Here is a 24,505-nt window from a genome sequence, read left to right on the forward strand (position 1 = left end):
GAAGTCAAGGCCCTTTACAAATAACATAAATCACTGTCTTTAAATTATTGCAACTGCAACTGAAAAAACACAAACAATCTGCTGAACCAAAAGCTCTCAGAAAAATTAAAGTGTCTTGTTGAGGAGCAGAGGGAGGGAATTTAATGCGGAGAGCACACATGGTAAAAACCAATCCAAATAAAAATCTGTCACCTTAAAAACTGTCACTCACTCAATGTGAATTTCCAGAATGTACTTGGCAGTCGAAAGACACTTTGAGACGCTCTACAGATAAATGTATGTCGATGATAAATCCTTTAATCACTTGAAGTGAAGTTGAAGATACAATTAAAAGTGAAATTACAAATGTTGCAGCAGTGTCTCCGCTCGGAGGGATTTTCATTTTAATAGATAATTTGGTGAGAACGACACTTGGTTTGTGCGTCGGTAAAGGGAGTGCACCACGGACAGAACAGCACATAGTGTATTTAAAATTCAAAAAGGTCATGCAATCATTGTGCCGATCATATATAAAATAAAAAGAATTGCAGTAGCAATGTGCCTCTTCTTGAATACCTAAATAATTTTAAAATAACATAAAAATACAACATTTTATAAGTGAAAGCTGTAACACTCCAATTCTGTTTCATACATACCTGCGACTATTGACAATAGCTGCTCCGGCAGTTAAGGCACATAGGCACGGGTTATCGCTTAAGAGCTGAAAACTAATTTGTGAGTATCATTGTCAAAAAAGTGTGACAAGCTTCAGTGACACTTTGAGTGCTGACATTATACTTTACAGTTTCTGAGATTCCTTCTTTGACTCGAGAGCTCATGGATACCATGTATAATGGGGGCGGAGGGGGGGAAGGAGGGAGGAGGAGGAGGGGGGGGTGACGCTCATTCTGCTGGTGCTGCTACAAAGTTACCGAGATTTTCTGTATCTCTGTATACAGCAGAACTTTCCTTTTTGGAATTACAATGCAGAAACTCATTACGCAAAGAAATGTCAAAGAAAAAAAAAAAAAAAAAAACATGCTTGCACACGTGTATCAAAGCCCACTACTAACATACAAACACTTGCTCCAGAGAGAATTTAGGGGGGGGATTGAGGATAAACAAGGCTCTACTGTGAATTTCTGAGTCGAGGCACATGCATATGTCAGCATACTTTCTTTTTTTTTTCCCCCCAGTGAAGGTGATAACTTGTCCATAAATATTTCCATGTGGGCCTACAGCATCTCCACATAGTTTTCAGGGATGAGGCCCCTCTTTCCCTCCAGCTCTCCTTCCAGCCAGCCCGGCTCTCTCGACATGGTCACTGCAGGAGAGGACACAGTGTCACAGAGGAGACAGTGCCACAGGGAAGGGGAGCGGGGGGGGGGGGGGACAGACGGTAAGAAAATGTGTGTGTGTGTGTGTGTGTGCACTAGAGTGAACAGAGCTATACATTTACAAACTACACCATGGCTCTTTTATTTATATATATATATATATATATATATATATATATATATATATATATATATGTATGTTTATATATATATATATGTATATGTATGTTTATATATATATATGTATATGCACACATACATACATATATACACACATGTCTATACATACATATATATATAAAAGTATGTATGTATATACATGTGTGTATATATTATACATATATATATATATACATACATACACACACACACATATATACTGTAAATCAGTAGTCAACTTTTGAATCCAGCTTTTCTAGAAGTTCCCCAGGGAGCTCAAACATGAAGTGCTAACAAACTGTTGAGAATGGAAGAGGGTGTCAGCGTTGTACTTTTCTTGTGACATGCCTTTTCAAAACTCCTTCCTGTGTTCTTGACGTGGTTTTTTTTATATATATATATATATATATATAAAAAGTGAGCCAATTTAAAAGTGTTTTGAGTGCACTCCACAAGTCACTAGACGAGTGGATAAACTGTCAGTGAGAAGTCTTAAGGTCACAGTTGAGATATCAACAAACTGAGTACATAGTTCTTTACCAATACCAGACTGAATACTAAATGCTGGAGAATCCAATGGGAAAACATTCATTAATAATGTTATCTGCTGTTGGTAAAAGTGTTCAAACTACCACACATTGATAATTTTTGGCCAATTATTCACAAATTAATCAATATCGCAGTACAAGAAGACCAATAACCAAATCAAAATACACTGAAAATATGTGATTAAGATAAAAAGTTGCTTTTTGATGACATTCTGTAGTGCTTCAGGGATTCAACAGCCCACAAACTCCCAAAAAATACAATATCTCTATGATTTTGATCTATTTTTTCATGAAAACAGTTGCAAAAAGGGTAAGTTGTACCAATTGTGAATACACTAGATTGAGATGTTTAATGATAAACTACGAGGCAACTTATGATTATTTATTGGTTGGTCCATGACAGAAATCCAATACTCCTTAGATGAGAGAAGTACATTTTCCTCTCACAATTTTTTTTTTTACATATGGTCATTATGTCGTACAATATGTGAAAATGTACGAATTATGAATAAAAATGTGAATTTTTACATGAAAATGTAAAAATCTGTAAATGCACATTAACGCATTTAAATAACACGTGCTATTAAATAAGCAAGTTGTTATGTCAAAGGTGACATTGCACCAACATATGTTGAACTATTCTTTATTCTAACCATATATATTCGGTGCCCTGCATCAGTATTCAGACCTCTTGACCTTTTGCAAACTTACTATGCACACAACCTTCGATAAAAATCACAAATACATGGATTCAAAATTGTACCATGTGGCATCATGTGCAAAATGTCAGGGGTCTCCGAGATACTGGGTATTTGGTTATTGTAAATCTCATCGCAAAGCATTTATGCCAGAAATGGAAACCAAACTATATAGATACTTTCTGAACTATGTATCTGTAGGGTAACTGGAGGTTTAAGTTGAGACCCAAACGAAACAGTTTCAGTTTTATTTCCTCTTAACCAAAATGGTTCAGCTTCAAAGTGAAATACCAGGAAAAATAAAGGAGTGTGATACTCAATTCACTTATCTCAGATAATAGGAGTTTGTCTATACGAGTTGAAAATCTACCTTGTATTGATTCACTTTAACAAGTGCAGTGCCCGTTCAGTGATTTATAGCCGATGTCTCTTGCATTTCTCATCGAAACACCGCCAAAGTTGGCACTGCTCACACTGGTTCCCTGAGTAAACTAGTAACTTTGAAGCTTGTCAATGGACCTGTGGGACAGTTATGCAGACAGATAACATGGAATAATGTACATGTACTGATGTTTTTATATATATTTTAATAATCTATGTCCCTCTCCTATGTCATTATGTCTGCTTATAAATGATCTATCTTAAATATATATTAAAAAAAGATGATTAAGGTTAAGATTCTGATTGAATGTATTACTTATTGATGACGGTTGTAAGGATGTTGAGGTGAACTTTAAATGGTAATATCTGTGATATGAGAAAGTAGGTGATCTTATTTTCTATATATAAAGAAAACAAAATTAGATAGTTATATATGTATATATACACAGACATATTTATGCATATATATATATATATATATACACACACACACACACACATAAACATATACACATATATACACACACACACACATATAGTGTATGTATATATATATATATATATATATATATATATATATATATATATATATATATATATAACCATGTGTTTGACTGTAACAAATCATTTTAAATACATTGTAGACTGTCATGTAAGATGTCAGTATATATCCACCTGTAAAGACTACACAATATCTGATGTCTGTCTCACAAAAGAGGTTTTTGACAAAAAAAAATAAGAACCACAAAATCCTCATTTCCTCTGAGAGCGATTAAAGCTCAGTCAAGCCTCTTCCCAGACACATTCGGTGTCTCTTGTAACCCGCTTCCCTCCTTCCCTCCCTCCCTCCCTCCCTCATCTCTCTGTTCGATTGAAGATCAGATTGGGTGTTCGGTTTTCGTCCAAATCCAATATGCTAGGGCTGGTTCTGAGTGAGCGACTGGTGTAGGCGATAACACTTACCGGCGTTGAATATTGCGCCGACCGGGAAGGAGAGCTCAGAGTCGTGCTCAGCCTCACATGGGTACACAGCCTTGGCTTTCCTGCTGGTGACACTGAAAAATGAAGGCAATCAGTGAGCTGGCAGAGCTTTGAGGAGGATTACTGCATAGTTCAATCTGGGCCCACGGCCTGCTTGTTCATTCACTCACGACTCTGAAACAGCCGAAATGGGCCAGGCTGGAAAATAAGTAAAACTACTAGGAGCGGAGCTGGGCCACTACACACTCTTGTCTTGCCCTATCTACAGTCGTCTAGACAGACTGAGTGAGAGAGTCAAAACAACCCACACGTGCCTGCGTGTGTGCATGTACACAATGGGATGTAGTGCTGTTTGTAGCAGCACAAATAAGCAGGGACACATCAGGTCTGCATAGTAGACCACAATCTTCAAAAAGTGGTGGTGGTGGGGTTCTGAGAGGTAGAATAGAAATCTCCCTCCACAGTGCTTTCAGCTTGTAAATTCACATTTGTGAGCTTGGACGCTTCATTTTAAACCAGTGTGATGTAAAAGAGTACCATCAAAAGGAACCATGTTCGCCGCTCTGCAAGAGTAAGTCAAAAGCTGTATTTATGCCACTCCATTCCAGAAAACATAAAAAAAACAACCTCTTTCCACAGAAAAAAGGTTGTTTTGCCCAGCATTGCGGAAATTATCATGTAGAAAATGTGCCTTCAAAAAAATGATGCCCTGATAAATATTTCATATTCCTTTTTTTGCATTGCAGCAACAATGTAGGATGACAGGAGAAAGAAGACATACAAACGGGAAAAAAGTTTGTCTTTGTCACCGAGTTGTCAATACTACATTGTGCCGCCAAGTTCTTGTATTCAGAATTTTGGAAGGAAGTACTCTAGTGGAACAGCATTTGGGGGGAAAATGTGGATGTGTATTCACATGAAAATAACGTTTAATAGATTGTCCACAGAATGACCGGCGCTGTTTGCAATTACAATTCATTCAATCTTTTATTCTGTAGTAAGCAGAGTGACAGTTCAGTGTAATGGACAGATCGTCGACATAGTTACTTTCAGTTCACCCACAGAGAGAAAAGGTTGCTGCTGCTGCTGCTTAAGCCAAGAGTTGTATTGCATTTAAATGGAAATACTGTATTACAAAGAGAGGGGTAAAAATAAGGAAGGAAGCTTGTGATTCTGCCGAGTTAAAATTGAAGACAATACACAACTAAATGAGCAAGTAGAGGAAAATGGAAAAAGAGAAATTGTCTCAGAGCGTGACATCTAACCAGTAAGACTGAATTTAACAAAATTATCGAATTTTAGGAAAACTAAATAGAGGGAGCCCTCGCTTACCTCTCTTCTGGCTTTTCTTTATCTGTTGAAGGCTGGTTCTCTCCCGATGCTCCAGGAGTGGACCACAAAGCTGCTGCAGCTCTGCAGATAAAAACAACAACAAAACCAAAAAAATATACTTGGTTAGCAAAGACTTCATGGTTTTTTCTATAATACATTTGTTTCATATGGTGAAGCAATTTCAAAAAACACATTTTGAAAGTTCTTCACACTATGCAGGAAAACAAATAGACAGATACAACAATACAATACGTTTAATAATTAAGAGAACAAAGTTGAAATTGCAGATGCAGATTCATACAGGATTAAAATCAGTAACCAGTGTGTGTACACAGCCACAACTTCACCAAATGGCAGAAGCAGAGCAACAGGTGAGCGAAGAAAGACGAGCCTGTTGTTATGGAGACAAGGTGTTTCATAAGAGAGGAGATTCAAACTAAAACAGTTTAATGGTGTGCAATTAAAGCCGTAAATGTTAAAAGGCAGAGGAATTTTAAATAAGACTAATATATCACACGCCACATCTAAGTCACCTTGACAAAGAGAGACATAAAAGTCAGACCCCCCCCCCCCTTTTTTTAATACACAGCGCTAATACACTGAAAACTTGTTGGAATGATGATGTTTTACTTTTTACAAGACTCCGTTCATTATATGATATTTACATGCAAGACAAATATTTCAATATGTACAAATGCTGCCTCATCCTGTGTAGAGCTAATTTAAACCTGCGTGCAACAATCACTAAGGGTGAGGTAAATAGAACGAACAAACCCCACTGATACTTTGAATTGAACAGGAAGGGCACTTGAAATGCATTAAAGAAAAACATCCTGACAGACAGGATAGCAGATTTTAATATCAATGCATAAAAGAATACGTGTCCAGTGTCCATGATCTGAATAAATGTAAAAGGAATTACTCCATGGGTTGAGGAGCTTAAATATGACATGAATACATGCTTTATGCCACGATACGATATTATCTATATCTAAATTTCGATATACTGAGTATTTGCAGTAATCTTATATTTTGCACCAGCTCTACTCAAAAGATGTCCCCACATCCCAAAAAAACACTGTTATGTAGGCTTTCAATGACCCAATTTATTTTTCTGCCACCCAGACATTAGCTTAAAAAGTGATGTATATGTTATTCCTGTTAGTTTGAAGTAAAAACATTAACGCTTCCATTAGTTTTAGCCCTTACAGTCATCGCTGTGCTTTGCATTCGTCGTTGCCAGGGCCAACAAGGCTATATGGCTGACCTACAACATGGAGGTAGGGGTCCTGATAAAGGCAGAGTGGAGCAGGGGGAGAACAAGAGTCGAAGCCAGGCATCCCTCTGTGTTCCATGCCTGCCCCAAGGCCAGTGCTAATACAGCACATAATGAGCAAATTGCTCCTAGCTGCCGCTCCCATAGAGACGTTAATAAAGGCAATTAGAGAGAGCAGCTGGGGAGGAGCTGGAGGTTGAGAGGATGTTGTGAGTAGTGGTTACGTTAGTGCTGGTAGAGCAAGAGAGAGAGAGAGAGAGAGAAAGGCTGCCTTAAGGGAGAACATGGTAGGAGATCTCATGTGGACATGGGAGGAGGTGGGCAAACGCAACTGTGCTCACGTTTTAATTTACCCTCTCTGTACTGGTTCTAGCCTCAGTTTTTTCCCCCCTGCATCCCTCTCCAAGTGCATGTCCATCCCCAGAGGTGGCTGTTCCGTTTGGGCCTGGCCTGACTGTAGGTGATTTATAGCTCTGCAGCAGTGTGGGGCCACTGTGGTGCTCAGCTGCTCCACATCAGCATGGGGGGACAGTGCGCTGCAGTGCAGCAAATCCACTCATTAACCTAGGCCCAGGCACAAACACTGTCTGCCTGGGTCTCAGCCAAGAGAGGAGAGAGCAGAGGAGTACCAATACTTAACCCATCTGCAGGTGAACCCACTTACGCACAAAGCCCCTAAATAAGAAGACAAAACACACACATGCACGCACACTTCAGAAGTTATCAACACGGACATCTATCTGCTTTCAGTTGAAAGAGGATTATACAGATCCTTTAAGATCCTTAAAACAAACAGATCTAAATAATGCCACAAATCAGTGAATGCCACATGGCTGCCCTAGAAACTTGTTAAATGTACCAGAGGTAAATGGATTCATCCCAGAATTGCTCTCACAATTACAGCTAAGCCAAACCAAGGGAAATAATTTACCATTTCTCTCCAACAAAAATAGCATCGAGCTTTGAATTGCTCATCCGTTGTTTTTACCCACCATTGGCTCAGCTAAGCTTCTTCTGAAAATATGATTAAATATGGAAAATAAGGACTGAAAATACACTGTATGTGAGGTCTGAATGACGATTCCAATCCAGCTGTTGGTAATATTTGTAACGAGTTCTTAGGAATAAGTCAAACAGTATTAAATAACACTGTGAACATCCACTTTCAAAGTGAAGTGCAATTGGAGGTCTATTGGTTTATTGTTTTAACCACAAGAATTATCACACATTAACACAAACTGCCAAGTTAGTAGTAGGGGAAAAATTCATCAACAGAGAGGGGACTGCTGTTTCTCATTATTGCTGGAATTTCACCCTGCAGCATCCAGGCCTGGTCGATCCTGGCGTGGAGCTAACAAAGGGATGAGCAGAACTCTCAACTCCATTTCTACTAAAGGAGGAAGGACAGCAGTGGGATTTAGCAGCGTTTCGAGTAGTTGGTTGGATGAAACCTACAGCCGAGCAGCCCGCTCATCCACTGCCAGTTTGGGTGGGCAGGAAATAAGCCCTAATCCACCATTTTATGATCCGCAGCTGTTTGCCAGGGACAGACATACAGGGCTGAAGGTGGGGCAGAAAAGAAAGCAAGAAAAACGGGGGGGCAAAACCTCTAAACTCACTCACTGCTGAGCAGCACTCGGAGCGACAGCGCCACTGAGAGAAACTGTGACTGGATTTACGGAAAGCAGGAGTAATGAGGCGAGACATGAATGATGAGGGAGATAATAAATCAAACCAAAGTCCACAAACAGTTGTTGCATGATATAGTGATTCAGGATGCATTTATGTATGACCAAGCGGATTCTGTTGCAGCTATCCAGCAGAAAAGGTACTAAAATATGCTGTTATCCAGGTGCATTTCTGAGAACAGCGGAGTGCAGATCACATATTTCTGAGAGTGGCCTGGAAATAATCTAGCAAATGCCACTCCTACTGCTCTTTTTTGGCTCGGACCGAACTTGAATCCCTGGGTTCCAGGCCAAAGAGGTGCTGTGCTAACAGGTCTCCGCAATCTCACATGCTAAGATTTATGAGTAAACAAAGCCAGGGTGACACCCTGTGACATATGGCGCAAGTCTTCATAAAGGGACAGGGGCTGCAGCTATAAGGGTAAACAAGATAAATATCTCCCCAATGTCAATAGGATTTACACGGCCAACGCATGGCCACCTGTCTCCCAAACAAATAAGAGCTTAGATTTATGACCTCCTCTTGTTGAGTCCTTCCGTCCTCCAACATGACACCACATATGTGGTGAAACGGAAAAAAAAATACCCACATGGAGAAAAAAAGACAGTTGCTTACATAAGTAACAAAGCCTTGTCTGTCTAATCCTGCAACTTAGAGAAAAAGCTCGATACGAACAAGCCTACACGCAGGCGGACACACACACCCACAGAGGTTAGCATGAGAGAATCACTCTGTAAAATGAAAGCAAATCCACCTCACAACTTGACAGCGCTTTCCAACGGATTGTGAAGAAGAGGGAATCAACAAAAGAGGAAAAAAAGTTTCAAGGAGAATGTGCAGACATGACATAGCAGAGAGTCTAACATCTGCAGCATTGCACAATAATTCAACTCTTACATCAGCATTCAAGACATGTCTCGGGTTAGAAACTACAAAAAAGGACCAAGGACTGACTAGACAAAGTGAGGGCAGAGAGGAGAAGCAGGAGAAAAGCACCGCAGAGCATCAAACTCTCAACACATGTTTCATAAGAATGAAAAAAGTAAAACCAGTAGAAGACATTTAAATGGTAGCATAGGGGCTGACAATTCCATGTGATTTTGTCATTTTTAAGCTATGACCATTAAAGAAATGTCCTCGAGGCATTGCAGAGACCTTGCCTTTATGAGGCAAAGTCATGTTTTATAAAGTCATAGTGACCTTGACCACAGAAATCTAATCAGTATATATGCAAGTCAAAGTTACTGCAACATTTGAAAGGATTCCTTCAGGGGTTCGAACATCCTCATGAGGTCAAAAACATGTTTTGTGAAGTCTTTAACTATGAAAACCGTAAACCGGGTTATTCTGAGGCGAACATTTGTATCTAATTTGATCAAATTCCTTCGCATCATCCCTATGTTCAAAAGAAAAGTGAGACGGATGCACTGACAGGCAATGGCTGAATGTGTTGGATGGATTTCTGGGAAAGGTTTTCAAATCCGCCATTTACAGGCATCAGTGATTTACTCATCATTTCAGTTTGAAATTCAGCATATCACGGCTGAACTGCTGTCTGGTAAGAAGATTAAGGATAGAAAAATATCACAGAGGTCTGCATGTTTTTTTGGTTTGTTTTTTATATATTATAATTGATGCTGGGCATGGTTAACGCACATAAACGCACGGGGCGTTTCCTTGACGACTGACTGGAAGAAAGACGCGTGTGACGTCATGTTTACGTGACTACCAATTGTTAAAATTAGTCTCTAACGCAAACATACGCAGTACACAGGCACGCTGGTTATTTGTAGCGCTGCTCTTTTCGTTTAATAAACAGACCACTCCAGTTCGACTGTACATGCTAAAGGCGCTAAAAGGAGCTAAAGCCGCTAACAGAGCTAACTGGTAACCAACGGTGTCCCCTATGTCCCCTAACTACATCATAAAAATTGTAATGTACTTTAGTCACCAAGCACAGTATTTATCTGTTCACAATGAATGGAGTAAGTGAAAAACACAGCTGTTCAGATTACCAGGAAACAAACCAGTTCCTGGCAGCAGGAACCAGTTTTTACAACACGCAGACATCACACGTTATAATACGTAAGTAATTGTTGTGCTATTGTTTACCTGTAAACTTGGTCCAATTAAATGCACAGTGTGAAGAGTTTCAACATAAAGCAGCAACATTCATCTTAAAACACGCAAAATATTAGTACAGAGAGTACGTTTTATCAACCCTGGGATTAGCATGTAGGACCATAACATGACAAATAACTTACTCCATCAATGATCCACATTATTCTCTGTGAATCCACCCCCGACACAACCAAAATCCTAATTTTGAGAAGTCTATCCAACGTTGATTTGGGACTCAAGTAAAACACTCACCCCAAGCTGCTGCCTGAGCTGAGGCCGCTCTTTAGGGGAGGGTGGTCACTCCTCTCCGGGGGCGCTTCCGAGGCCGACGTGGACGATGACTGGGATGATACAGACTCGTTGCTGCCCATTGAAGTCTCATCTGTAGCTAGGCTGGAACTATCTACCGCTGATGTAACTAAATACAAAAAAAAAAACAAAAACAAGAATAGAACAAACAAAATGTGTTTTACTTTCATTCAACTGTAAAATATTACGAATGATAGGTTTCTCAATAAAAACAACTGCTGCAGTGAGTTTTCATTGTTCATTATCATATTATATTAATATAATACATTTATATGAATTCCTACAGTAAGGAGCGTGGAGAGTCAAGAGAAGACTGCTTGCATAAAAAAAAATAAAAATGTATGGACCATTTATTTCTCGTTTCACAGCAAACACTTATCACTGCACCTCAACCATAAGTTAACTCATTGGCTGCCAGCCATTTTCAGCGCTGAACTACCAAGCATTTTACAGCATGCGAGTGATTTTCCAAGACCCACAAAACCGTGTACTCTGTGACTACCTTAACACCAAAAGAAACAGCAGACTCTCTTTCATCAGACGTCATTAGACGTCATTGGCAGCCAATGAGTTAATGAAGACTGAGTTGAACTGATGCAAGCCTTTAAACCCAATTACAATAGAATACTTTAACGAGACATAACGTTTGAAACTAGCCGACCAGAACAACTGGCTTCATGTAACAGTTTGTTGTTGTCGTTGTTGTATGACGCATACAGTATAAACATATAAAAGAACATTCACACTGATGTTGTGATTGATTATACGTGGGTGTAGACCCATGATGGGAATTTTATGAGGTCAAAAATTGACAGGGTGTCATTTGTCATTTTTGTCACCCTCCCAGATAAAACAGGACAGCATAGATTCTAACAACTGACACCTGTTCTTAACAAAAACACTAAAAAAAAACAAAAAACTGATTGAGCACTAAACACTGAGCATCGGTGAGCAATCGAGTTCGCAGAAACCAGAAATACCACTTTGAATAAATAATTACAGTTACAAACGGTGGCGTTTGCAGTGATATTCGACACTCGCATGTAACATTGCATGCAAACATGGAGTAATTAATCTCTCTTTTCGTCTGCAGTATCCTATATTTGCTTTCCCCCCCCATGAATGCCTAGACAACTTAGTTTAAAGCCATTATAGGGCGCTCATATAAAGGATATGAAGGTTAAAAAAGGATTACACCTTTCATCCCTGATATTAAAATACTCCTCAGTAAAAGGGAGGCAAAGAGAGGGAATCTGGTAAGCAGATTTAGACTCCTTTTGCTATTGTGGAAGGGAGGGGATTTGACTGGCTCCAAATCAAAACTTGCTCGGGCCAGATTTGTTTGGGTCAGGAGATCAGGCGGGGCTTGTCTGATGGTGCTTGTCTGGATTTTCATGAATTTTAACAGTTTGAAAGGGCACACAAAGTCATCACAGTATCATTTTACATCAAAGTATCTCGGTTTTTGCCTATTCAAAAAACGTGTGACGATCACTAATTACGCCGTTGGAGGAACTTAGAACTGTGATTAACACCTTTGAACTGTGCAGGGCAACATCACATCTCTCAGTGTATAGCTAAAACATAGGGGGGTTGGGGTAGGGGTAAAAAGAAAGACAAAAAGAGGTTAGGGAACGGGAAAACGAAGGCAGTTATGCAACATTACTGCTGTAATAAGCCAAAAAATTATGAAGGAGAACCACTCTTTCAAAACTCAACTGTCTGAAATAATATAATATAATATAAATAAGTAAACAAATCATTTAAATTCAATGGGAGGAGGACTTATGAAGTAAAACAAAAGGACAAAACAGCAATTTCTGGATTTGTTTGTAGGATATTAGGAGGGGGTCTACGTATTAAACTGCATTTCGTGTTGTCGTTTAACAAGCATTTCATTTTTAATCATTCATTCGAGACCCCATTAGCAACATCACAGAAATCACTGTAGCATACGCTTCCAAGTTATTGAGCCAAAGACAATTCAAATTAGCATTTAGGTTTCGCATTTTTGCTATAATGCAAGTGACTGAGAGTACTTTCTGGAACACTAACCTACTTCGAGCTGAGAATTGTTATTGCTAAGGTTCATATAAACATACTCTGTCTGTATCATCATAAACACACCACATGGTTTTTGTCCTTTAATATAATCCGAGGTGAGATGAACACGTGTATGCCTCTTACCGCTCTGAATGTCTAGAGCTTGCGGATTGTAGACAGCCAAGGGCCGATTCTGTCGATTCATTTTCTTGGACTGCCTTGTGGGAGCGGAGAATACTGGGCCAGCAGGTGAAAGAGGGCATGACTCAGGAGCATCTGCAAAGATCTGAATACACAGTGAGAGTGAGTCTCTAACAAGAACAAATGCAGACTCCAGGAGTAGTAGCAGCAGCAGCTGCAGCATGTCCTCGACTGACCTTACTTTTAGTGAACGGGTTTTGAAAATTTTCTGGCTTTATGTAGCGGTAGATGAACGGAAAAAGGCCATTTGCAGCCACAGCATGTGCTTCGAGGCAGAGCCGAGCAGCTCATTGATTCGTCCCTAAAAACTGCATGTGAGGAGATTTTGTTTTCTACCAAAATAAACAAGACCCAGCTCCACATGTAACGCAATCGCTTCCCATCTAGAAACCGGCGTCCAACTAGAGGGGACACTTCTCCTCAGAAATTGACCTACTCTCTAAAAGAGTTGAGAGTAAAATAAAGAGAGTTTGTGCAAGGGAAAAAGGCTGGCCAACTGGCACAGCCTGTTTACACTGGGCCGTGTTTACATAAAAACCTCAGATGTGGAGTTAAAAGAGAATAGGGCTGCAGAGGAGAGGAAGTCTCAGCAGAGACTCAGAACATATCACAGAGAAGGAGAGGAGGAGGAGGGAGGGAGGGAAGAAAGAAAGAAGAGGGAGAGAGATAGAGTAGTGAGAGAGTGTGAACAGGAGAGGCAGACAGGGGAGGGGGCATGAGAGAGAAAGTTTGTAGGAGACAGGGAGATAGAAAAAGTGAGAAATCTGATATGGCTGAGAGTTTCTGCTCCCTCTTTCTCTCTTTCCCTCCCTCTCGCCTCTCTCTGCAGATGGAGGTGAATGTAAAACAGAGTCTACTCTTGGTATCTAGGGGTATCAACAGTCTGGAGTGGGACTCAGCTGTGAGGAAAGTTAATGCCTGTCTGTCTGTCTGCTCAACTTTTCCCCTCTAACACGTTGTACTTTTCAAAATGCTCTTGCTGCATTCCAACACTACATCCTTTATCACCTGGACGGTGTTGGATACCTCTGGGTAGTCTCCGAGACTAGGAGTATACACAGTGCTGCCTGTGTTATTTGTATACCCAGTAGGTTTTCAGGTTTTTTTTTTTCCTCTGTATACTCAGACACCCCATTTTAAATTTGTGAGCTTGGGTGGGGTTATTATTCACAACACACATCATCTTCCATTAATGAAGCTGGGGAGAGAGAAAAAATATAATTAAAAGCTCCTGGTTTCATCTGATTCTCTGCAGAGTGCACTGCAGTGCCAAACAGATTAGGACTAATCTCAAACCTTCTCTCTTTTGACACGGAGAATTATCCCCCTTTGAGGTTTGGTGCCGATTTATGGCATTCTGGGGAGATTACATGACACGGTGAACTACAGGTTATAAGAACTAGTCATGACCAAAATGAATATATTTAAGCAGGTATTGATATTTATTTTTTTTATAGAATAATCAACCTACTGAAAATTGTATGCTGGTATGAGCACTTGGGATGCCCTCTATTGGCCTGAACCCTAATAAATGGGTGAAAAGTATGCTAGTACTACGTGATTAACGGAATACTGCACAAGCATTAAATACAACATGCATATGTCCAAAAATAAACCCACCATTAATAGACGTTTTATTGCTAAAGTATTTGTTTTCAGAAACTTCTTGATGAGACCAGATTTAACATTAAGATCTTTTATTTAACCCCCATGGTGGGAAATGTGGTACATTAACAAGCAGGACTGAAGGGAAGAGTGACAATCCTAACTGAGATTCTATCTCTGCTGCTCATCAATTCTGGTGTCAGGTACAGCACAGAATGAACACTCCTCTGCCAACAGAAACTAAAATGCCAAAAAGCAACTTTTGGAAGAAATAAATAATCAAGAAAAATAATAAGAAAGAAAGAAAGGAAGAAAGAAAGAAAAATCCAAAACAGTGGGAAAGCACACTTTGCCAAAAAAGTGAGACTTAACATTTAGATCATATGCTCCACTTGAACATTTGTTATCCAGACTCATGTAATGAGATGCTACCCAGAGTTGTTTCAACACAACAGTGCTGTGTGTGCGGCTCACTGTTGTCATGTCACCTAATTTGTTTTTCAACTGGAGCCATCGTTATGCCTTCTGTTGCCTAAAGTGTGTAGTAAATGCATGTGGACGGCGAGTATTCATATGCATCACAGGCACAGGACCAAGAGTACGATGACTTAGTTTAAGATTTGGTCATTTAAAAAAACATATAGGTTAAAAATAGAATGGAATACAGATGTTGTTGGTACATACATTGGTTTCTTGTTTCAGGGGCTGAATAATAGGTAGATTCTTTTGAGTGTTACCTTTTCATGTTGTTCAATGAGGATTTCCACCACAATGTTCTGGAACTTGAGATCCATGATGGCGGCGACAGTGTCCTCTTGTGGCCTCATTAATGTGGGGCCAAACACCACACCCAGGTTGGCTACAGTCATGAGATTCTGTTTGCTATGGGCCGCCACGCTGACAAAGACACCAACACACATTGTCAACATTTCTCTCCAACACAATAATGCCACTGATAAGAATATGATCTCAGCTACAGAAGGTTATGGATATGGCCTCAAAACAGGTGATGGTTCAATTCCCAAATTCAAACCTTGGGAAACTTGGGAAAGACACTACGCTAGTTGTATATTAGCTGGTATGACTGGGCAAATGAAAAATCACAGTATAAAAGTATAATCTTGTTATTATTATTAGGGATATTATTTATTAACACCACCCCATGACATTAAAAAAAAGAAATTGTGATTTGCAAAGGTCTATACTTGCAATCAATAAGGCAAGTCCCACTATCAATTGGTATGTATATTAAAAACTATGAGGTACAAATTAGGGCTGAACAATTAATCGACATTTTCTCAAAATCGCAATATGGCTGACTGCAATTTTCAAATCTCAGTAGCCAAAATGTGTGTCAAATGGCCATTTTAGATTAAATCTTGTCCTGACCTACAAACATATTCTAAACATCATCTGTTCCTCCCAGATCAGCACAAATATCACAGAGTAACAACATTTTAAATATGTTATTCATATGAAAATGGGAATAATTACATAAAAATTAACATTCCCTCTCATACCATATAGCAATCGCAATTTCAGTCAAAAACCCAACATCATTCAGCACTAGTACAAATGGATTAGGGCTCATCTACATCACCAGATAATATGTGAATTGAGGACAGATTATTGAATCATATTCACATCCATTTTAAAATTGGAACGCCTTTAGTCAATGAAACTTTATATTACGAGGTCAAAAAAAGTACGGAAAACATTTATTTGAAGAAAAAGTAAAGAGGACAGGTGAAGAGATTTCACAGTCAAAGCGTGATGATATGCGGCGCATCTGTAGAGAGACTGTTTAAATAGCTTCAAAGGGTGCCTTTGAAGACAAAAACATTGGTGACAACTCACATTTATAACATCTCTCAAACCATTTGAGTGTGAGATTCTGGCTTTGCTTTCCTTCCCCTGCAGGACATGCACGCAAGCCAGCTTCAGAAAAAAATATTCAAGTCTCTCCAGTCTGGAGAATTTCACGCTGGATAATCCAAATTCAATTTCAATAGCACTGCCTTTTTACCAGAGCTTGATTCTGCTGTGGGTTTCTATGAAATAAGATCCAGCAGACTTTTACTGCCTCGGGGAAGAGGGATTATTTACTTATCTTCAATTTGCTCATATTTAGTTTATAAAAAGCTTGCTGAGGTATGACCTTGTAACGCTAGCTAACAATATTTAAATCTTCTTTTATCTCAAATGGTGTGATGCACAATAGTGTTGATTTAGGGGTGTTTAGATGGATCTCAAGAGAGGGCTTAATTTGAGTGGGCCATTTCATTTCACTTCACTGGTGGGCTGCAGAACAGGGACATTTCTTCATAACAAATTTAAATATGTGCCAAAATGACCCAAGAAAAGGCTACAGGAAATGTTGCAATGCTAGTGGCATCAATTTTCTTACCCAGCACAGCAGTCACTGAATAGATAGAGACGAGATGGAGTGACAGCAGGGAAGGGGGAGTGAAGAGAGTGGGAGTAATGGAGATAGAGAGAGAAAAAGCATGTGGAGTGAGAAAGAGGAGACAGACAGGAAGAGTAGAAAGAGAGAACTCAGAGGGAGAGAGGGGGTGGAGATTGGGTGAACTATGACCAAGGAACTACGAAAGACTCACTTGGCCAGATGCTTCATAAGCAGCCCGAGGACTTCTCGATTCTTCTCCGGTAGTTTGTGGACCAGGCAGTGGACGGCTTGGATGCGAGACTCTGGGCTACCACCCTCTGTTTAAATGCAGAAGCATATGAATTAAGTTTAATTTAATTCGCAGAAGACTTCTCCGTGTTCCTCAGGTGGCAAAGGGGAAATGCAGCCGAGACTGAATGTTGTACAACATTAGCATGCAGCAAACTTAAACAGATGATGATACAGTACACAAGCAGAGTTAGGGAACTGAACAAACAACAAAAACTTCACAGCGAAAAGTCACAGTGATTAGCTCAAACATAAGGGGTTAAACGCGACAGGATATGAATTACACTTTAAGTAATTTTAAAATCAAGAGTTGTAATATTGATATGTGTAGCCTCCAGAAATCTTGGCAGCAGGGAGACGGCTTTGCATTACAGCCAATACCGTATAAAGGGGTTGTGTTAAATCCCCCTAAGATCATCTCTTAAACATTTCCTCACACATGGGCATCTGGCCGCCCACACATAAACACATACACTTATACACAGACACACAAAATATCATTACTATGGGAACGACAAGGATTTAAACGTGGAAGAAGAAAAAAAAGCTTCTTATGGATGCTGTCACCCATCAAAAAATATTCACCGCTAATCCACTTTTTCCCCCTTGTTATGGGGGCATTGCGAGTGACTGATAAAAATGTCAACCTGATCCAATTATAGCACTTGTTGTAATAAGATTCAAGTTTGGCTCGCTTTGAAAACATTTCATACAAAAATGATGCTCTGTGGGTGAAAATGTAATGTGGCTTCTTCCGCTGTTCAAGGTATCTGGACCATTTGAGGACATGCAAATAACAGCATATTTTGCCAGTTTCATTTTGATTGCTTATTTGACCACACATTTTAATATAAGTCGCAATTTTGCAAAAAAGTATGTGTACACTTATGTCAGCTGAAAGTCTACACTATATTTAGTGCAACACACTTTTGATAGCAAGGACATCATCATGATTACACAGCACAAAACCTTTTTTCTATACTGCTTTAAAGATGTTTCATATACAATATATAAGTGCAAATTTGCACAGTCACTTACTTAAGAAATACAAACCATATAATCCAAGGGCCTCAAACAGAAGACACATATTAATCTGCTTAATGCCACACATGAACATGCACTCTGGTGTTTGCTTATGTTCTTTACTCAGATGTGTTGGTATAAACGGTAGCCAAACTTACTCGCAGGGCTGATGAACTCTTTGTAAAGTCCATAGGTCATCAAAGGCTCAGGAAGGCTCCTTAAGAGAGACAGTGTGAGAAGGAGAGAAGGGTGGAGTGGGAGATGGATGGAAAGTTGAAGTGAGCAAAGGGGGGGAACAGAAATAGCCAGCTCACTGTTTTATAGGGTCCACACACAGCAATGATTAATGTGGCCAGGCCAGGGTATGGAATTAGATGGTGGACACATTGAGATAACCAAGTTCATCTGAAAGTACTTTCACACTGCAGCTGGCCAGTTTCCAAAAAGTACTAAGCCTGAGAGGAAACTGAGGAGATTGACCCTGCTTTATTCCAGCAAGCCAGGCAGAAAGGAAAAGACAAATTGGTGCAACACCAAACATATTTTAATATAGCATAAGAGCATAAAATATGCCATGTTAGATTACATAGTGTTAAAAAATAAGACATAGTTCAGTATAACCTGAATGAATATTGCAAAGATCCACTTTGTTTTAGGAGCCGACTACTTGCTGGAAAGTGACTTAATAATTAATGGGAATACTGTGAGGTAGATATAATAGTGCAGCTCCCATGCAGTAGTGGCCAAATAAACAACACTAGAGTAAAAAAGCTAATGACAACGATAGGTTATCATCATTTCTTTTCTTTTTTTTCTTTCTTTTTTTAGTACAGCCAATCACAGAATAATAACCAAAGCCAATTCAAATGTCTCCTAACTTCATATGTTTACAATACCAAATTGGCATTTCAGTGAAACTGAGTCTGCTTCTTGCAGCCAAACGACATTTTTAATCTTCATTCTCTCAATCCATAAACCTGGAGGGAGCTGGTGGAAGTGGAACAGTGGACGCACAAAACCAATGTGACTTTGCGCGGAGTTCATACAATTTGCATAATTAACTCTGTGGCCATTTTATAAATGACAGGGTTGACAATGGGTGAAATATTTCATTCATATTCAAACCCATTATGCCCATCAAGAGATATATACATAAATAATCCTCCATTTACTACCTGGTAATGTATATTTTTGCAAAGACGTGGAAATGCTGAATGAAATCAGACAAATCAAACGATCAGCACAAATGTCTTTAAACTCGTCAATCGATGTGTGGATTTTCCTCATTCATTAGGGTTTCACTGACTAATGGTTATCTATTGTGCGTCTATGCAAGTGTACATCTGTTATCACTCAGATCCTTACCTCAGATAAAGCTTCAGTGCACTCGTTATTGTCTTAACGTCCCAGTCCTCGCTGGTAGACAGATCCACTTCGTTGCTCTTCTCATCTGAATGAGTACCAAGCAAAGAACATTTATTTCATTACTACAAAAATGATTGAGGAAGAAACATAAAAGGCACCAAATAAGCGTTCTTTTCTTTTTGTGTGCAGCCTAGAAAGTCCAAATAAGAAACTATCTAGTATTAACTAGTATTAGTTTAACTCATGCAACATGTGCATGTAATGCTCAAGCATGTCTTGAATAAACCTGACAGATTTATCTTTAAATTATATAGTAGGATTTACCAGTAACATTAATTAAGGTTCCACTCCAGCATCAACAGAGCCGTGTTATTGTTCAAGTGTAAGGTTAGATCCCGCTAAATACTTTGACACCTGTAGAGGATGTTGCATACATATTTTCTGGATGTGTTCCAGTAAAGTGAAATAGAAATAATTATCCTCTATTGTCGTTATAGCATTGCTAAAACAACAAATCTAATTGTGGCCTAAGACTTCTGCACGGTACTGTATGTAACTTGTAATTAGCCATATGAGAATAAAAGCACTGTTACGAGCTGTGGGGTCAAGTGTGGACCCAGTGGATACGAAAGGAAGTTGCGGCGAGCTTCTGTCGATGGTAGCTGCTTCTATACTCATTACAAGTTTAATTAATCCCTTACTACTTCACTGGCTCCACCGGGGACTCCAGGACGGTGTTGTGATGAAAATTCAGTGAGCTTTAGTCACACCTTAAGTAACCTCTGATGAATTATAGAGTGTAGAGAAACAATGCTTGGGAAGATTTTTGAAGTCACACACATATAGGGTCTGGGTCGCCACAGAAACTTTAGCTTCGTGGGAGGTAGGCATTCTGTTACTAGGAAATTATTTTTCTTATTTCATGTATACACTGCAGCTAGGATAGCTGTGTTTCTCTGGCCTCTCCTTTATCAACTCCTGAAAGCAAATGTTCTTCTGGTATGTTTGTAGCCAAAGGTGTGGTTATCTGCTTTTATTCTGACTTGGTAATCTCACTGATTTTGGCACTAATGCATATTATGAAACTGCTAACCACAATGCAGAAGTGAGTTCAAATGAGTAATGCTTTTATCTACACTCATCCCTCGCAGTGTGGAGTGTAGACTTCAACCCAGTGGTTAAAATAAGAACTGCAGTTTCAAGATTTCTGACAAAGGATTTCAAAAGTTGGCATGGATATCACCCAGTATAAGAGACATTTAACTGAACACCAAATATACAAAATCACCCCAATTAAAAATACATATTTGGTTGAGAGTAATAGAGTGGAGTAAAAAAAAAAATGTGACCATTCAATCATGTATTCAATCAAAGAGAAATCCCACTCACAGTTACAGAAAGAACATGCAAAGCCACAACCATGCTGCTGTGAGGCAACAGTGCAAACCTCTTTCACTTTCTGATATGTTTTCTAGAATAATTATTGTATAGAGGTAAAAAAAAAACATTCCAAAGAAAAGCTTGCAGAAAATAAAAGAAAGATGACTTAAATCAAAAGCAAAAATACAGTTTCCGCTCATTGTCATCTTGGTCATTGCTGTCTGGGTTCCCTAACCAGGTGACCCTCAGTCAACTCAGATACTGGGAAATATAATTTCTGGTAATTTAAGAGACATAACCTTTTGAAAATACAGTAAAATCTGATATATTCATGCATTATAGTCTAACAGAAACAGGAAGCAACAGTTTTTGGACAGTGAATGGGCCACTGTGTCTCGATACAAAATCAAATGCTATATACATTAATTGTGTTTGCTGGCCTTGAAAATTTAAAATGTGGAATGTTTCCTGTAGTTCTCATATATCTCACAGCATTCCTCAAATTCACCTCACTCTGCAATTATATCTATAGAACTAAAACCTCTAGTTCAGCAGCAACTGTTATTGTCATACCCCCCAACAACACCACATGCATATTCCCTAGTGCAAAAGATAGGTCAGAAGGAAAGTGGAGCTCACTTTTACAGTCTTCTTCCTGTTATTATGGAGTTTGATATTCAATATAGGTGATGCTCTTTTTGTTTGTATTGTAAAACGATGGTAAACTCATTCTCCATCGCTGTCCTCTCTGATAGGACCCTAGCCATGTTGGTGGGTGAGAGATGAAAAGGAGGAAGAGTGGGAGGATCCAAACTCTTTCTTCAGGGTTTAAAGCTTGCTTCACCCACACACTGTGAACTGTTGTATGCATGAAATGTCTGCGAATATGTGTGTTTTTTGTAGTAGAACGACTTCCTCCAACACTATTCTGTCATTTCAAGGGTAAAATACAAATAATTCAGGTATATAACATATGACAACAGTAGGTAATGTGTCAGCAGTTTGGGTGGCTGGACAGTTTTGGATATGGCAGAGTTAAGTCGATTGCCAGCGACTATCTTTTAAATATCACTCTTAAGGGACACATAATTGCATCGGCCCATTCAATGACCGTATATATATATTAAAAAAATGGAAATTTGAATGTTTCCATAAGTGAAGTGGCAGTTAACCAACAGGAGGTGACTCAGCTGGTCGCAAAAAGAACTCTGAACGGAGTCTATGAAAATAAGAAAAATGTGCTTACTTCTTTGCCTGAGGAGTTTAATGGTCTCAAACTCTTTCAGTCTTCTACAGTAGCACATGATGTCAAATTGTGTGAAACGTTTCCAGTTAGAGGGAAAACAAATGATGAAGCACATATCATCCGGTAGGTGTCTGGTTGCAGGTGACATCTATGCACTTCCAGTTTCAAACACCGTCACGGCACCCACTCAAATCACAAATCTCATGGCTTCATAATGGAAGTTTGTTTTGCAAATCTTTTTTATAAACAGTCTATGGGGGCAACGTAATATCGCAGAGATAGTATGCAGTAGCATATACATTGAAATGTCTATTTTATTTTCTGTAGCTCTTACCAAACAACCTTCAAAGTGTGCTAACTGGTAGAAAGAGTAAGAATGTTCTAAAACTTACCAATCATTAATGAGAGGAGCTTCTGGACCTTGGAGCTCACCCCAACAACTCTATACAAGCCTTGGTCATTAATTCCTAATGAGTAATGAAAGCAATGATGAATAAACTTTGGTGATAGCAATTTTCATTTTCATTGAGGTTGCAAAAGGTTTTAGAGGGAAAGTATAAACATAAGTAGAAGTATAAATTGTCAAATGAATGATGGCCTAGTTCCATTATTTAATGACACAAACTGAACTGAATCATCATTAATGTTATTACTAACATATGTGGCTCCTCCGACTAAAACATGGAGTATATAGATTATTGTGTACATATATAATATACACAACACTGTACAGGGAAAATCTTATATAATTCAATATAGTAGATCAACTTTTCCATGGATACAAATTAGCTGTTGAGAGAAGAACCATAACAGGAACAGGAACTATGCTATGCCATGAAAACCATTCATATCATATTAAGTGCATACTGCCTGTGCTACTTTCAAAGCAACATTTCTTTTCAGTTTTGGTGCATGACTGCCACCTTGTGTACACCTGTATATCCTACACCCAAGTGACCCATTACTGTTCACCACTACTCATGTTATACTTTCCTCATAAGACCACCACTATTTTACTTCTGATGCTCACCTCTTGTCTCGATGGCACTGATAGAGTTCTTCACAAAACTCAAACCTACGTCATCCAGCTGGGCATCAACTGCAGGTGGAAGGGGAAACAACATTCAAATGTGGAGAATAATTGTGGCGAAATAGTATAATGACTTATTGAAAAAGATATGTGATAGACACAGTCTTGCATATACATACTTCCTCTTTCTTTTGAATAAGTTCTCCCGAGGTAGTGTCCAATCTGTTAAAACAAACAATTCCTTTTAAAATTATAGAGATGAATAAGCTATACTTACTCCACAGTAAAGCACACAATTGTTAAACAGAATACATTGAGGCTACATGAATGTTGGAAGATGATGATACAGTAGAGGCAACTGACTCACAGGTTCCTTCCCACCCATGGCCTGCATCCAGAACTTGTGGTCATCCTCTGACAGCGCCTGTACCGTTAGCACCGTTCCTGGCCTGGGAGAAAGCCATACCGCATTAGTAATAGACACTGCCTTATGGAAAAGTACAGTAATGCATTGGCAATGTAAGTGTCAATATTAAATGCTAAGACAGTGCTTAGCGTTCTAAAAAACAAAAATGCTCCTCTGACAAGGACACATTCACATTTGGATTTACAGTTACAGATATGGGCCCTTTAGGTCATCACAGCTGTTTTGTGATCAAGTTACTCATCAGTCAGAATGGGACATGTGGACTCAAATTTCCATCCTAAATCTGGGGTACTGCTTTTCTATTAATACTACAGAAAAGGGGCAAGGCAGAGTTACGTTGTGTGACAAAATGAGATATCGATTACAAGAGGGCACAGCGTGGTGTGACAAATCCTCCCCTCTTAGTGTGTGAGGGCAGACGTCCAAGCCAAATTCTGATAAGGTGCTACTCTGCTATCCAAACAGGGAGAGCAACAAACCAAGCATCAAGCAACTTGTGACCATCTAAAGAAACGTGATGAAGTACCGGTCAGTTATGTCGAGATCTAGACAGAACCTCCTGTCCAGCGTGTCAGTCATTTTGCGGAGGCAGGATTTGAGTGTGACGGACTCCGTCTCTCCCTGGGAAAAAGATAATGAAATCAATGAACTTAAAACTTAATTCAACTTAAAGTTATAGT

At 39.2% G+C, this 24,505-nt stretch overlaps 1 protein-coding gene across 1 annotated transcript in view; it reads right to left on the reverse strand.

Moving 5' to 3' along the window:
* Positions 1-24,505, reverse strand: part of arhgap10 (Rho GTPase activating protein 10) — a 39,780-nt gene continuing 15,275 nt past the window's right edge. Inside the window, exons 10-23 of the mRNA XM_083909516.1 lie at positions 24,352-24,446; positions 23,766-23,847; positions 23,578-23,620; positions 23,399-23,467; positions 22,761-22,835; positions 19,743-19,827; positions 18,536-18,594; positions 17,278-17,383; positions 15,397-15,556; positions 12,998-13,139; positions 10,754-10,919; positions 5,416-5,496; positions 4,066-4,157; positions 1-1,303 (exon numbers count right to left, since the gene is read on the reverse strand). Of these exons, the coding sequence (XP_083765642.1) occupies positions 1,215-1,303; positions 4,066-4,157; positions 5,416-5,496; positions 10,754-10,919; positions 12,998-13,139; positions 15,397-15,556; positions 17,278-17,383; positions 18,536-18,594; positions 19,743-19,827; positions 22,761-22,835; positions 23,399-23,467; positions 23,578-23,620; positions 23,766-23,847; positions 24,352-24,446 (1,344 nt within the window). The 3' untranslated portion in view covers positions 1-1,214. The remainder of the gene's footprint in view (positions 1,304-4,065; positions 4,158-5,415; positions 5,497-10,753; positions 10,920-12,997; positions 13,140-15,396; positions 15,557-17,277; positions 17,384-18,535; positions 18,595-19,742; positions 19,828-22,760; positions 22,836-23,398; positions 23,468-23,577; positions 23,621-23,765; positions 23,848-24,351; positions 24,447-24,505) is intronic.

The sequence above is a fragment of the Microchirus variegatus genome, assembly GCF_963457635.1.
Source record: "Microchirus variegatus genome assembly, chromosome: 23".
In the NCBI taxonomy this organism is placed as follows: domain Eukaryota; kingdom Metazoa; phylum Chordata; class Actinopteri; order Pleuronectiformes; family Soleidae; genus Microchirus; species Microchirus variegatus.